Raw genomic sequence first — 15,300 nt, forward strand, 5'->3', positions numbered from 1 at the left:
GTTCGGGGAAGGCCCACCGCAAAGTTTGACGCAAGAAGAATTGCGAGGAAGCGAGATGATTCATTGCCACCCAGGCTCCTTGTTGCGTCTCTTTAAACAATGGCACTAATGGCCCGGTGTTGTAGAGACAGCTGCTCATTAGCTAAGAGTACAAGTAGAGGCCTCACACCTGAGCTCCAGTCCTTAGATCGGTGCAAGTCAAGCCATCATGAAATCTGTGTTGGTGTTCACTTTGGCCATCGCTGCCTCCTACGGTGAGTATTGGCTGGGGATCGGGATTAGCTTGTTTAACGATTGACAAATCACATAGTACTGAAATGTGTCCGGTCTTTATTTATTTATCCCAACTATGTATCCTAAAATATACAGCAAATGTTTATTTCAGTACCGGATCAGTTATTTAGAACACATCTAGAACCAAAGCAATGTCATTTTAATCTACAACAGAAAAATACCATTTAGACTTCTTATTTGTTCATTTTTTATTTATTTCATTCAAACACAATGAAAACTCTACAAAAAAATAGATAGTCAGTGTTTATAACTTTATAACTATTTGTTATCTGTGAAGTTGACGGACAATGAAACATTTGATTTCAAAAGGTCTCGCAAAAACAAAAATTAACATTGGAAAATGTTTGATAATTTATTATTAGAATCAAACTAAATATTTCCGATGCTCCAAGTCATTCACTAATAAGATACTTGTAAATAGTTTCAATGGACGACAAACACTATCACGAAATTAGTTTCAAAATAACTGATACAACAACCCAATAAATATACCACTACAGTTATAATGATATAGTAGACTTATGACATTATTATATACGATAATCAAGCTAATATTTTAAAGTATAATATATTATAGAAATCATATTGTTTAAATTGTAATATAATAAATTGTTCAGGCATATTCATAAATATTATTTTTTACCATTTTAAGAATTTATAAAATATTTTCTGAGATACATTTTAAATGTGTTATGTTATTACAGGAGCAGTGGAATGGAAGGATTTCCGAGGTAAGTAGTGCATTATTTTTTATTATTTACGAAACTTTGGTTTTTGGGTACCCCTTTCTGCTTCGAGGCCAATCAAGGTTTTCTATACTCGGCATTTAGCCAAACATTCCATAAACAGATGGTTTTCAAAACAGAGCTGTTCAGAATTATCATTATATTATTATATGTATTTATTAGAGGTAAATTATTAGGTATCTTATTAAAAGTAATAAACGTTTATCTTTTTGAGCAATCTCATTTTGATTGATTTTTGACGACATTTAAAACATCTTAAAACACTTTAAAAAACGCTAAGTTTATATTAACTTTAATTTACTTTAATTTTTTTATTGGATCCCTCCCTTTTGAAACCACGCATTATAAAGAAATAATACATTTCATGCCCAGTTTTTATGCACTCATTTATGTAAATTTTATTAACTCGAGTAAATTAAGAAATCCGTATATTTAGGTATACTATGAATAACGAACACGTTTTAATTGTAATGAAGTAATAAATAACTCATATAATAATAACTTAATTATCGAGTTGAATAAATAATACACTATTGTATCGACTTACTATAACGGTTTTCGTGTTTACGGTGTTCCGGTTTTCTTCAAAATTTTATATTTTAGGCAATGACTGTAATGCAAAATTTCATAAACTTAATTCAATTGTAATACCTATTGTACATATCAGGCAACTGGGTTATTCCCCCACAATTCTGACTTTAGCTGTGAAACCCTGTCTCGCAAAATCATCAAGAGAAGGGTGATTGAAGACTGACAGTCTTTTCAAATGTAATGCCACAGTTACTTGTTTTTGGTTGCTTAATCCATAACTGGTAAATGTTTAGGTGGTTTATCGAGTTCAGTATGAGAACATTCGTTTGTTTGGTTGTACAGTCCACACTAGACGTGCGAAATGAGAGCAATCCAATCTAATGGGTGTTTACTGCATAGTTAATGGCACTGATTAATATCTCTGAAATAATTCAGTTCCATAGTGTGAACATTTACATTTATCAATCACCAGTTGATCTAACAAACTTCAAGCAATTAAAAGTAGTCATTCTTTTATTTTCAATGGTTTATCGTCAGTATAGTTCGGAATTTATTTTCTACCATAAGTTTTCTTATAATTAGGTATAATAGTACTAATATCATATTTATCACTTCTTAGTTTTATAAGGTAAGATTTTTAATATAAAATTTAATACGTCACACTCGTATACTACTCAATTTGGCGCCTAATCTAGATATAATGACATGTCTTCTGTTTGGTTTGTCACATAATTAATGTATACACATACATATTTTTATGGCTATGAACAAGAGCAAACTATTCATAACACGCCTATCTTCTAAATTTTAGCTCCTGTTGTCTGTATTATGGTTAAATTTATTATTAATACCTGCATGATTTACATTAAAGCAAGTAATTTAGTAATTCTCGCCGCAGGCTGGAAGTCCTTACGAGAGGGTGAAAAATTCAAGTTGACCTGGTACTGTTAGAAAAACGACCCAAGGTTTATGTAATTGTTATGTCTATAACTGGGGACAAAAATCTACTAACCAGTGAGGTAGACGCATTCGCCTAGGTTGAAAGTCTCTACCAATTTATGATAAATTAATTTGACCTGGTACTGTTAGAAAAACGACCCAAGGTTTATGTAATTGTTATGTCTATAACTGGGGACAACAATCTGCTAACCAGTGAGGTAGACGCATTCGCCTAGGTTGAAAGTCTCTACCAATTTATGATAAATTAATTTGACCTGGTACTGTTAGAAAAACGACCCAAGGTTTATGTAATTGTTATGTCTATAACTGGGGACAAAAATCTGCTAACAAGTGAGGTAGACGCATTCGCCTAGGTTGAAAGTCTCTACCAATTTATGATAAATTAATTTGACCTGGTACTGTTAGAAAAACGACCCAAGGTTTATGTAATTGTTATGTCTATAACTGGGGACAAAAATCTGCTAACCAGTGAGGTAGACGCATTCGCCTAGGTTGAAAGTCTTTGCAATTTATGATAAATTAATTTGACCTGGTACTGTCAGAAAAACGAGCCAAAGTTTATATGTCATTGTATGTCTATAGCTGGGGACGTAAAGCTGCCAACCAGTGAGGTGGACGCACTTGCCGCAGGCTGGAAGTCCTTACAAGAGGATGAAAAATTCAAGTTGACCTGGTACACTCAGGAAAACGATCCAAGGTTTATGCTGGGATACGACGGACGTCAGAAGTTGGCTGGCCTTAGGGTGGCTGTAAGTTTGAAGTTTCATCATGTGAATAGAAACCATGTGATTTAATAAGGTTTCAACTACTTTAGTGTACTATGTACTTTTGGTACTACCTTGGTTTATAGTGTTTGGTAAATATCATAAGCCTGTCATTATAAAGCAGAGATATTACAAATCAGTAAAAAGTAAATGGTAAATTCATAAATCACCAATCTCAATTTTGTTTAAAGCACTACCTTTTATAAGATGTAATTTGGAAGGAACTTACATAAATACAGTATACAGTTCTTAAAACTTTACTCCAATAAAATGAAAATAGGAAGTAAAAAAATATGTCTATAGTGTTAAAAAACATTACGGTTTTACGTTATGTAATTATTGTTTTTAATTTGGATTTACCATTTGAGAGGATGTGTTTCATTACATTTAATACTGTTGCAGAATTTTTACTTCCACTCTTACAAAATAATATATATTTTAATTTGTACAGGTATGACCCTTCTGGCATTTATTAATACTAAATTGATACAGGATAGTACAACTTGAAGGATGTTAGCCTTTATTACGATTTACAAAACTGAAATTCGAAGTTTTGATAACTGATATCTGACATCCAGTTAAGACAACATACTGAAAAATAATTTTAATACACTGAATGTGGTGGGTGCACATGAATACTTTCTCACCTCTCCTAAATTCGATACATGATTCGTTTTGCAGTAAAGGTGTAAACTAAATAAGCAAATTAAGACATCTTATCTGTGGTACGTGGTTCATGTTTTTCTACGATACAACTGAGACATAGTGTGTTTTTCGTTCGTATTTACCCCAAATTCGATGCTGCGTTTCAGTTATCTGCTTGATTGATATTTTGATATCCAATTTTTAATTTGTGTTTTGTCTGTTTATCGTATTATGTTGAATTGTTCAGTCTAAATTTCTGCTTGCTTAAATGTGTGTTTTCGGATGGCAAGTACCAGTTCTCTAAATGTTGCGTTTCAGTTTTTTTATAACGATAGTAAATGTCCTTAATCCTGTTATTCTGTCATAACATCCATACTCAGTAATAAACAATATCGATGTTACAGTTCCTCAAAAGTGACGTAGATCCTAACTATACTACAGGTTACACGAAGAGTGGCATATTCGAGGAGGGGACTTTCCTAGGCAAGCCAGTCTTCTACTCCACGGTACTCATGACACCTGAGGGTATGTCATTATATGGCAAAAGCATTAATACAATCATCTTTCTTATATTTTATTATAGAATATCTTTATATTGTATGTTAAGCTCTCGATGAAATGTTTCATACTTTTATTTACTTATGCATGTATGTATGTAATGACATGATTATATGAGTATATGACATGTCATACGTTTACTTTATATGTTGGGAACACGTATTAGCTTGACACTTCACAATATCTCATGTTCTGATAGTTCTCTTTTACAGAATAAGGTTGCGCTAGTACTAGTTTATAAGTTAGTAGCCGTTACCCACTTTTCCGCGCGCTATTTAGTAGGTTTTTCACGTGTATAAGCACTTCTGGTTCGAATGAATGATATTTCCGACGCCAATATTGCGTTTGCCTTGTTGCCAAGATCAAGAAAATATATTTACATACACTGATCTAAGCCTAATTTTATCCAAAGACAACTAAGATGGGTTTTAAAACAATAAAACGTACATTAAAAGTTAGATAGTAACTTTGTCTTTGTTATTACCAATGTATATAGTTCAAAGTATTTTTATATTGAATTTTCTTATCTATATACTTTATTGCTCTAGGCTCAAGAGCATTTGCAGAAAATTGTAATAAGAAGTGTAATAAAATATATGCTTTCAAGACTATAAATATAAATAGATTGATAATATGGGTTAAATTAATTAAATATGTGGTTTTATGGTATAAAACTTTTTATGCAGAACATTGTATTACACTTTACTGGATCTTTCAATTAATAAGATTGTTTGGTGTAATGCAACTTTAGGAACCAAGGTGGAATTTTCGCTACTTTAGACACCACTGGGACGTAGTCCGGAACGTTATTTAAAATAAGAATAGCTCATATTAAAATTATAGGGACTCATATGTTAACCAGGGTCCCTAATAATTTCCATGTAAACTTCAGTACAATCTGCTCTGTCTAGTAGTATAAGGTGATTTTTTCATTGGTGCGGTTTTTAAAACTAAATAAAAAAATGAAAAACAACTTGCATTGACATAAAAATGCATTTATTTGAACTACAGTGTCATGACATTAACGTTTAAAAATGATTTCTGGAATATGGGCTCCATTTCGTTCGCGAAGAAAGCCCAATCGAGAAGTCCAATTTTCGAATACTCTTTCCAGCAGCTGTGGTTGAATTCCGCCAATAACTCGACGAATGTTAGCTTCCAAGTCATTTAAAGTTTGTGGCTTGTCAGCGTATACTTGAGACTTAACATATCCCCACAGAAAGTAGTCTGTTGGCGTGATATCACACGACCGTGGGGGCCAGTTGACACTACCTCTAAATGAGATGATACGTTCACCAAATGTTTCTGCCAAGAGGCCAATTGTGTCGTTTGCCGTGTGGCACGTCGCGCCGTCTTGTTGGAACCAGACATTTTCTAAATCCACTTCAAGTTCGTTTAGCTGAGGAAAGAAAAAGTCCCGTAACATTGCCCGATAGCGTTGACCATTTATCGTAACAGTCTGGCCAGCATTGTCTTTAAAATAATAAGGGCCAATAACACCACCTGCCCAAATGGCGCACCAAACGGTAAGTTTTTGTGGATGAAGGGGCATACTAACAAATTCTTTTGAGTTTTCATCACTCCAAATCCGACAATTCTGTTTGTTGACAAAGCCGCATAACCAGAAATGAGCCTCATCACTGAAAAAATCTTGCCTGCGAAAGCTGGGTCACGTGTTATCTTATGTTGAGCCCATTCAACGAAATCAAGACGCTTGCGATAGTCTAATCGTTTCAGTTCTTGCACCAACTGAATCTTGTATGGATATAGGCGTAGATCCTTCCGTAAAATATTCCATAGAGTTGAGTAGCAGATCGCTAATTGCTGCGCACGATGACGAATCGATACACTTGGATCCTCTTCAACACTATGAGCAACAGCATCAACAGCCTCTTCGGTCCTTACTGTGCGGCGTCTCTGCCGATGCTTGTCAACAAGAGTGTGGGTATTACGAAAACGATTAACCAAAGCTCGAATACCTGACTCTGTTGGACGATTATGAGGTCCGTAAATCGGACGAAAAGCTCGGTAAGTTGCCCGAACTGAACTGCGGTTTTCAAAATAAATTTGCACTATTCGAAAACGCTCTTCTTTTGTAAGTCTGTTCATGGTTACTATACAATAATACGCACTAGACAATACAAATATCGAAATGACATAAGATAATAAACAAAGATCAGCTGTTTTATTCAAATTTAATTGTTGTGTTTAATAGTGGTGCCAACTTAAAAACCACACCAATAAAAAAATCACCCTTTATTTACGTGATTGAGTAAACACACACACACACACACACACACAAAATTACCTAGTAACTATTGTTTGTTTCGATGCCTCTAAAGTTCGCTAGTCATTTTGTATCACACCGGATACAATTTTGATCTACTTCGTATGAAAATTATACTGAATAATCTCAAATATTCAGTTTTATAGGTTTTATTACATAAACATATTACCTTATAACTATCACATAAATCACTTAAGAGCGTATTGTCAGATTTCCTGGAAGAAAATGGTTGATTTCTACCAGTAATCAAGATAATCATCTCTTACTAGTGCAGGGGACGTCGTATTTCCTGTTACTTTAATAAAAATTTACAATACTACTTGTTTATGCGGATTAATTGGATTCTGAAGTAATCCTAATGAACGAAAGTCTGGATAAATTCGAAACATTAATAACACAATTGATTATAGATGCATATGCAATTGTAGGCGCATTTTCAGACATATACTTATTTATTCTATTGAGTTTGTGTCCTAACAATTTGTTCTCGAAGTTTTAAGACCGGTTTATTATATCATAAAAACATTCGACATGTTTATTCATAAAACTCTTCATCCTCAATACATAAATACAATGTCAATGTTAATATTGCTGCATCATCTCATTTGTCTGCCCGCAGGTGTGCTGAGGAGCGGAGGTCGTCGCTCCTTGCCCGATGATGAGATTGCTTTGTCTGCTGACCTCAAGCGCCACGGTAAATTTAAGAGTTTACCCAGGGACGGATGTGAAGCTGCACAGGGTGCTGTCGTTGAACAAGGCTGCCAAAGTGGATATGGTGGGTTTGGAGCAAAATTTATCTTTCATTAGAGAGGTAAATTACTTTAGTAAATAACATCGGACTGAATTCCATAATTGGACAATTTCCATTTTAATATTGTTTTAATAGCTGTTATACAAATTGTTTCACAGGTTTAGTGTTTTCCAAGTTTGGAAGCAAGACAAGTTGTGATTCTTTGGCTCCATTCTACTCCATCTATGATCCTGAAGGGAAAGGGAATCTGATAGGATTTGGATATTTGTCCTTCAGTAAGTTCTCAGCTGATGACTTCAATACCAAGACATTCTACAAGACTCTATCTGCTAGTGACTTTAAGGTGAGTTTATAAATACTGTCCACTCACCAGCTGTAATCAATGAGTATCGATCTCCCTACAGTTATTTAAATTATTTTAGAAAACTGCAGCTAAAACAATTGGTGTTAAACGAGACTGGTGTTCTGAGACTACATTTACTTACCTCTACTCCCACTATGTTTTTTGATGTAATTATATTTTTTTGACTTTATTTTTCATATTTGGTACTTGGAGAAACTGTTAATATGATGTTTACTATCTCTTTTAAATTTGAAAGTAGCACTCAACATAAAAATAGCTAAAAATAAATAGCTTTCATATCAATAATTATAAGCTTATTTATGTATAATCAATGTTACATAATACATTCAATTTTTATTATTTCTTACTTCTTATTTGAATTCTTATTTGCTTTCTTGTTTAATTTTATTACTTTATAGTCGTTACCTGCTGCTTTGCACGCGATTTCGTAGGTTTCGCACCTGTATCAGCACTTTTGATTCGTGTGATTTCCTACGCCAATGTTGAGTTTGGCTTTGTGCTACGAGCAATAATTTACATCACAAAGTGCATGTTTATGGCCAATGTAATTTATTTCGGCCTTAGTGTTTTTTATTCTGTGATGATTTTGTCTTGCTTCCCGATAAGTAAAATATATATCATACTTCAAAGAAGTCTATTTCTGTTAAAAGACAACTCAGGTCGGTTTTATAACAGTCTTCAAATTTATAGAAAAATATAGTATAACTTTACCTTTTACATCTAATAAGCTTTATTAGGTCGCTTTTTTACTAAAAAATGAACAGTTGCAAGTATATTTAAAATAAAAATTTTTACGTTTGTGCTTCTTCATAACGTGAACAATATTTTTAATATTTTAGGACATTTAAATTGTTACTTTTGTTCAAAAGCACAGTCTTTCGAACTTCATTCTAGCATAGTTCTAGCAAGGTAGTATTTGGAATCAAATTCTGCCTATCTTATGTTTTAGTACATTTTATAAGGTAGATGAGTACTTACCAAATGGCTAAAAACCGCGACGAAAGAAATAATTATTTCTTACATAATTTACTCGTTATAAATTTAAACAAATAGAAATTACAGACAATTTATATACAGACATTTGATTACATTTTACATATTTCACAACTTTAGAAACCAAGATGGGTGTTTTTATATATTAACAGCACTGGGGTGTATTCCGGAGAAATTTTTGAATTAATAATAGGGTTATATTTATTCCAGGAACTGTAAGAATATCCATCTAAAATTTCAGTACAATCAGTTGGATATTTTACGCGTTGAAACAAAAAAAAACAAAGGCACATACGCATTTATAGTATTATTGGGATATTTTCCTATTCCTTTATTTTCTAAAGCTTATTTACGAACGTTCAAAAACGGTATAAAGTTACATTTTAGATTTTAGTTTAGGATTTAGAAGCTTAAAATCCATATAAACTTTGAACAATACCCAATCTATTCTTTATTACTGTATTACATAATAACATTATTTACAGCATATTGTATAATATTCTACTGTATTGTTAGACTTCGCTACTAAACAGAGCAAACCCTTAATCGGGCAATTTTGAAGGTATACAGTTACCTGTAGTTCTTACATACATAGATATGTAATTTCATTCACCTTATAGTGGGAATGGATGTACTAATTTGAACACAACATATCAAACATTTCGATGTCCGGACCGGTTCACTAGAATAACATCGAAGAAATTTGTTACGACTGGTCCCAAGAGCTTTATTCAACATTTCACACTTTTTTTTAATGTTAATACACAGTATTGGATGTACTAATTTGAACACAGCATATCAAACATTTCGATGTCCGGACCGGTTCACTAAAATAAAATCAAAGTAATTTGTCACGACAGGTCCCAAGAGCTTTATTCAACATTTCACACTTTTTTTAAATTTTAATACACAGCATTGGATGTACTAATTTGAACACAGCATATCAAACATTTCGATGTCCGGACCGGTTCACTAGAATAACATCGAATAAATTTGTTACGACAGGTCCCAAGAGCTTTATTCAACATTTCACACTCTTTTATGTTAATAAACAGCATTGGATGTACTAATTTGAACACAGCATATCAAACATTTCGATGTCCGGACCGGTTCACTAAAATAACATCAAAGTAATTTGTCACGACAGGTCCCAAGAGCTTTATTCAACATTTCACACTTTTTTTAAATTTTAATACACAGCATTGGATGTACTAATTTGAACACAGCATATCAAACATTTCGATGTCCGGACCGGTTCACTAGAATAACATCGAATAAATTTTTCACGACAGGTCCCAAGAGCTTTATTCAACATTTCACACTTTTTTTAAATGTTAATACACAGCATTGGATGTACTAATTTGAACACAGCATATCAAACATTTCGATGTCCGGACCGGTTCACTAGAATAACATCGAAGAAATTTGTTACGACAGGTCCCAAGAGCTTTATTCAACATTTCACACTTTTTTTTATGTTAATACACAGCATTGGATGTACTAATTTGAACACAGCATATCAAACATTTCGATGTCCGGACCGGTTCACTACAATTACATCAAAGTAATTTGTCACGACAGGTCCCAAGAGCTTTTTTCAACATTTCATACTTTTTTTAAATGTTAATTCAGAGCATTGGATGTACTAATTTGAACACAGCATATCAAACATTTCGATGTCCGGAGCGGTTCACCAAAATAACATCAAAGTAATTTGTCACGACAGGTCCCAAGATATTTTTTCAACATTTCATAGTTCATAGGCTAAGTAGCTCTTTGTTAGTGACAAACGAAATAATGAGTAATGAAATATAAATTTCAGTATACTTGTTTAAAGTTAGGGAGTTTTTTATTTTTTTCATAATCAAATTGTTTTATAAGTGTGTAACTGTATAAGTCTATTTCAATTGTTTTTATCTAAATTTCCCCTCCACACAGGCTTGGCCTTGGAGGTTCACCTTTATTTTCTCTTGAAGCTTTTTTATGTGTGTTTTATATGATTCTTACATTACTATATTCGGCAGCATTGTACTGGTCAGACTTGGCATTTAGACTAAGTTAATTTTGTATTATTGTACTTTTTATGTAACTCTTTTAATGCTTGTTTGAGAAAATAGTTACATTATTGTTATTATTATTATTATTATTATTAGTTATATAAAAATAACACACATAGTACAATTTAGCTTATTTAATTCAATCTACAACATAGGTTATATGTAACACTCCGCTTACGAGACATCAGTTGTTAGCTGATTTTGTTGGGAGCAATTTAAATCAATACATTTTTTAAATTCTTAAAAAAATGTGTTCTGTCAAAAGCGTGTTAAGTAAAATATTTGTACTTAAATAACCAATGTGACTCTTTAATACTGACTCTTAAATAACCAATGCATTTAGTTAAAAAGTCAGCATGAGAGAGAAGTAACAAAGATTACTCTGTCAAACTACATTTCTATGAACTTTATATTGGTTGACATTAGTTGAATTGTGTCATTATATAATATCTAAAACCCTGAGTAAAATGTGAGAGACCAACGTAAATTAAAGCACGGGTAATGGCAAAATATTAACCGGAAAATTCTTCTTAGGAATCAGTATAGTGCGATGATCAAGAACAAACAATTGGCCATTGCTTAAACTAAAAACATTTTTAATGAGAGACAAACCATCTTCAGAATTCGAGTAAATAAGCCTTGTCAATGTCAGGTATGTTTCAAGTAGTCCTGGTTTTGCATGAAGGTAAGAGGGGTTTTGTGTCTAGGGTTTATCAAGAAATAACGAAACAGAACGCGTTTAAATACAGTTACAGTATTGTTTTTCTATCATATTTAACTTTATTTAATTGGAGACAGGAAGTCTATGGAACAAGACAAATTTACTATCCAAAATCTCAATACTATAAAAAACCGTAAGGATTTACTTACTTACAGAAACTATCATAATATTTTCATAAACCACCAATGTGTTTGAATGTAATGCCACATTCTACATAATTTAAGTATTTTAAGTAGTGGAAAATAAATAGTAGAATGAAAATGAGGTTATTTATATCCATAATAAGTGTTTACAATCCCATAACATTGAAAACATCTTAAATTTATGCAAGTGGTTTATATGTAACCGTAACTGATTCTTTTCTCACAAGTATCCGGCTTTTTCATCTACTCAACAACTTCTGCTTTTGTTTCACTTTATTTTTTTGCTCTTTTGAAATGAAGTTCCATGTGAGAACTTTTCGCTTATTTAAAATAATTCCAGTAAACCAAAATTAGAAAGATATGCTAATAACTTTGGTATTTCAAACAAGTACTATAACACCTGGCTCTTTATTTTTAGAGCTTGTTCCCTAAGGCTCCATCCTGTCTTTCCTCCTACGCGCAGAAGAATGGTCTGACAGCCATTGACGTTTGGCTCAGCTACGACTCCAGCAAGAAGGCCTCCTGCTCAGGTTCGAACTGGGTCGACTCGCACTGCCAGAGGAAGAGGAGCACCAGACCTGGCCAGTTCGCCTCCTCCAGTGACGAATTCGTTGACTCCGAGGAGTCTTAAAAAATATCAGCTTCGATTTCCATCACTTTGTGACTTGTTATTTATAATTTCAAGAAAACGAATAAACTTTTCATTTTCCATGGCGAATACATTGCTAATCCCTTTGAATCAAAGCCTTTATGTTGGATTTTCATTCTCATGTACATATAGAATTTGGTAAGAATGCAAATATAACAGAAATAACGGCTGAAAAGTTCATTTTCCCATCAATCATCTGCTAGATTAATAAATTACCGATAAACAGACGACATAACTGAATTATTTGAATAATACAAGAGTCACAACTATTGCGTCATACGTAGTATTGCATGTAAAATTAGGTCCTTATAGTCTCAGCTAAGTTTCTTTATTTCCATTCTTTACGTCAGTAATTTATTCCGTGTTTGCCTCAAGTTATTTTAGAATCTAACATGGATTCTAATAGGCCTTCAAAATTAAATACCGATATAAAATATAATACCTAAAATACTACTTCGGGAAGTAGGTTTTGCTGTTGAAAGCGCAACAGTGCATGGTGCAAAAGTCACTACCCTCTCAGATTAATTGCCCCCCTGAACTTTATGAAACTATAGTTTCTTATTCCTTTTGTTACTATTTTTACTTATAAGTATTTCTCAATGAATTTGGCATTTTAAATAACGATTATGCAATAATATCAAGTCAACTATGACGTATCAGGTATTCTAATTTATATTGACTATTTTATCTGGCTGATGTGATATTTTTATTTTTAACGTGTGGCTATTGAATAGCACACCCTTATAGTATTAACAAAGTAGATATCATCAAAGGCAAGCTCAGAACCAACATCCCATAGAGGTTTATATTTTTTTATTCAAGTTATGCACTCTTTAATTAACTATATCAAATTAATATGAGCCAAAGAAATATGGGTACATGCAGTTTTATAAGTTGTATTTATTATGCATCAAGCTGTTACCCACGGCTTCGCAAGCAATTATGCACCTAAAGAGAAAATAAGAATGGAGATTAAAAACCACACTATTTTTTGTACTCTAAGCTGTCGAAAAGATGAAAGGAGTTCGTTTTTTGCTTCTTCGCCACCAGATTTTTTAAATCTATTCAGACTAACATGACTCGAGAGTCTATTCAAAGATCAAGTCTGCAGCAGCGTCTGATTTTAGAAGCTAAGAGCAAGGATATTGAGCTAAACTCAACATTAATATTGAATTAACTCTTCCCACCGTAGCTACCGCATGTGATGTGTCTGCCTTGCTATCCCGATAAAGAAAATACAAATACACAGATATTGGTAACCTACTTCGGTAAAAAAGCACTGAAATCAAAAAAATATATTGATGTAAGACTGAGAAGCCTACTTCGCTTAATACGTGCCTTCTTCAAGCCAGTTAAATTCTCTTAAGATGCCACAGTTTAGTTAGCCTTATTGACCCAATCAAAAACTATATTTTAATGTAGCTCTAGGAAATATACGTCGCTCCAACAGTGCCTTGTAATCAACTTTTGGTCTAAACTATTTTCAGTAACACAGTTCAGTTTTTCTTGCTGTCCCTATGAATAAAATATATATATACATAATTATGGACTGAGAAACCATTTACGGCCTGAGGTAAATGGTTACCTAAGTACCATCTTACCTACTTCAGGTCTAAGGGGAAAATCCTTATTAAACATTCAACATTACAATATAATCGTTTATAAGGTTTTGCGTTAAGGAAGTCTTGTTGTTTTCGGACTGCAGTCTGGGAAAGAATGGATCGTTGAGGCGTGTTAGTGTTCATATCTCTTTTTATTCAACAACTAGTCTTAAATTGCCATATCACAATGTCAAGGAAGCGCACCAGTTTCGAGCACCTTTTGTGAAAACATTCACAGCTTTGTTCTTCAAGGTAGGTTTAATTCAAGTGTTTAAATAGTATTTACAATGCATTAGATGTTTTAACTCGTCACTGATGCTGTTAATCATTGGCGAAATCTGGAATAAAAGATCAAGTTCATCTTCTACTTAGTGCAGCATCTGGAATCTGTTACTTATCTCGTGGAATCTAGAGTCAATTTCATCTGAAGAGATTTTAAAGAACGGTAACAAAGAAACTCAAAAGAAAATCTTTGTATCGTTTTGACATTAAAAAAGATAGAATACAAAAGATTATAATTACTCGCGGTTTTGCACGCAATTTCCAATTTTATGCACTACACTTCTGGTCCGAGTAAATTATATTTCCGGGGGAAATTTTGAGTTTGCCTTCTTGCCACGTTGAAAATGTGTCAATAAGTGTATATTTATTGCTATTGTAATTTACTCCGGTCTTAGTATTGTTTGTTACCTTGTCGATTTTGTCTTGTTACCCATCAAGAAAATATATATAAGAAGCTTTGAGAATCCTACTTCTATCAAAAGACAAGAATGACAAGTTTCTAAAAGTCTAAAACGTATAGTTAATGTTAGACGACTTTGTCTTTTATATTTGCACTGCTAGCAGTTAACTGTTCCTTTGCTCGTAATTTAGTAGGAGCTGCAAATGTATGGCCACTGCTGGTTCGAGTTCATAATAATTTCTATTGCAAAGTTTTTTTTCCCAATATATCAGAGATAAGAGGGTGCTTCTTACAGTCTTTAAATTACTACAATGTAATTATTAACTAAAAATTTAGAGTTATAAGTACATTAACAATGACGCTATTTACGTTTTTGTTTCTTTATAAACTGAAAAAAGTTTTCATATTTTAGAACTTTATACCTGGAAACGGCACATTAGTTCAAAAGTACAGTACCAGCAAACTTTCATTTAGCATAGTTCTTATCGAATTCTTTATATTATATTTATATTAAGCAAAACAAACAGACAAAGACACTTGCGCGCTTATAATAT

The 15,300-nt window shown here is 33.0% G+C and overlaps 1 protein-coding gene across 1 annotated transcript; it reads left to right on the forward strand.

Annotated features, from left to right (window-relative positions):
* The first annotated feature begins 122 nt into the window (after window positions 1-122).
* LOC124355053 lies at window positions 123-12,525 on the forward strand. Its single transcript, XM_046805964.1, has 7 exons — window positions 123-254; window positions 999-1,025; window positions 3,114-3,280; window positions 4,345-4,465; window positions 7,405-7,560; window positions 7,695-7,879; window positions 12,233-12,525. The coding sequence occupies exons 1-7, from the start codon at window positions 209-211 to the stop codon at window positions 12,443-12,445; spliced, it is 915 nt and encodes a 304-aa protein (XP_046661920.1). The 5' UTR covers window positions 123-208; the 3' UTR covers window positions 12,446-12,525.
* Window positions 12,526-15,300: the final 2,775 nt, after the last annotated feature.

Source organism: Homalodisca vitripennis, chromosome 2, assembly GCF_021130785.1.
Source record: "Homalodisca vitripennis isolate AUS2020 chromosome 2, UT_GWSS_2.1, whole genome shotgun sequence".
NCBI classification, from domain to species: domain Eukaryota; kingdom Metazoa; phylum Arthropoda; class Insecta; order Hemiptera; family Cicadellidae; genus Homalodisca; species Homalodisca vitripennis.

Coding starts and splice junctions, on each gene's coding strand:
- LOC124355053 (XM_046805964.1), top strand. CDS start 209: ATGAAATCTGTGTTGGTGTTCACTTTGGCCATCGCTGCCTCCTACG. Junction 255..998: donor GGCCATCGCTGCCTCCTACG/GTGAGTATTGGC, acceptor ATGTTATTACAG/GAGCAGTGGAATGGAAGGAT. Junction 7,880..12,232: donor TATCTGCTAGTGACTTTAAG/GTGAGTTTATAA, acceptor CTTTATTTTTAG/AGCTTGTTCCCTAAGGCTCC.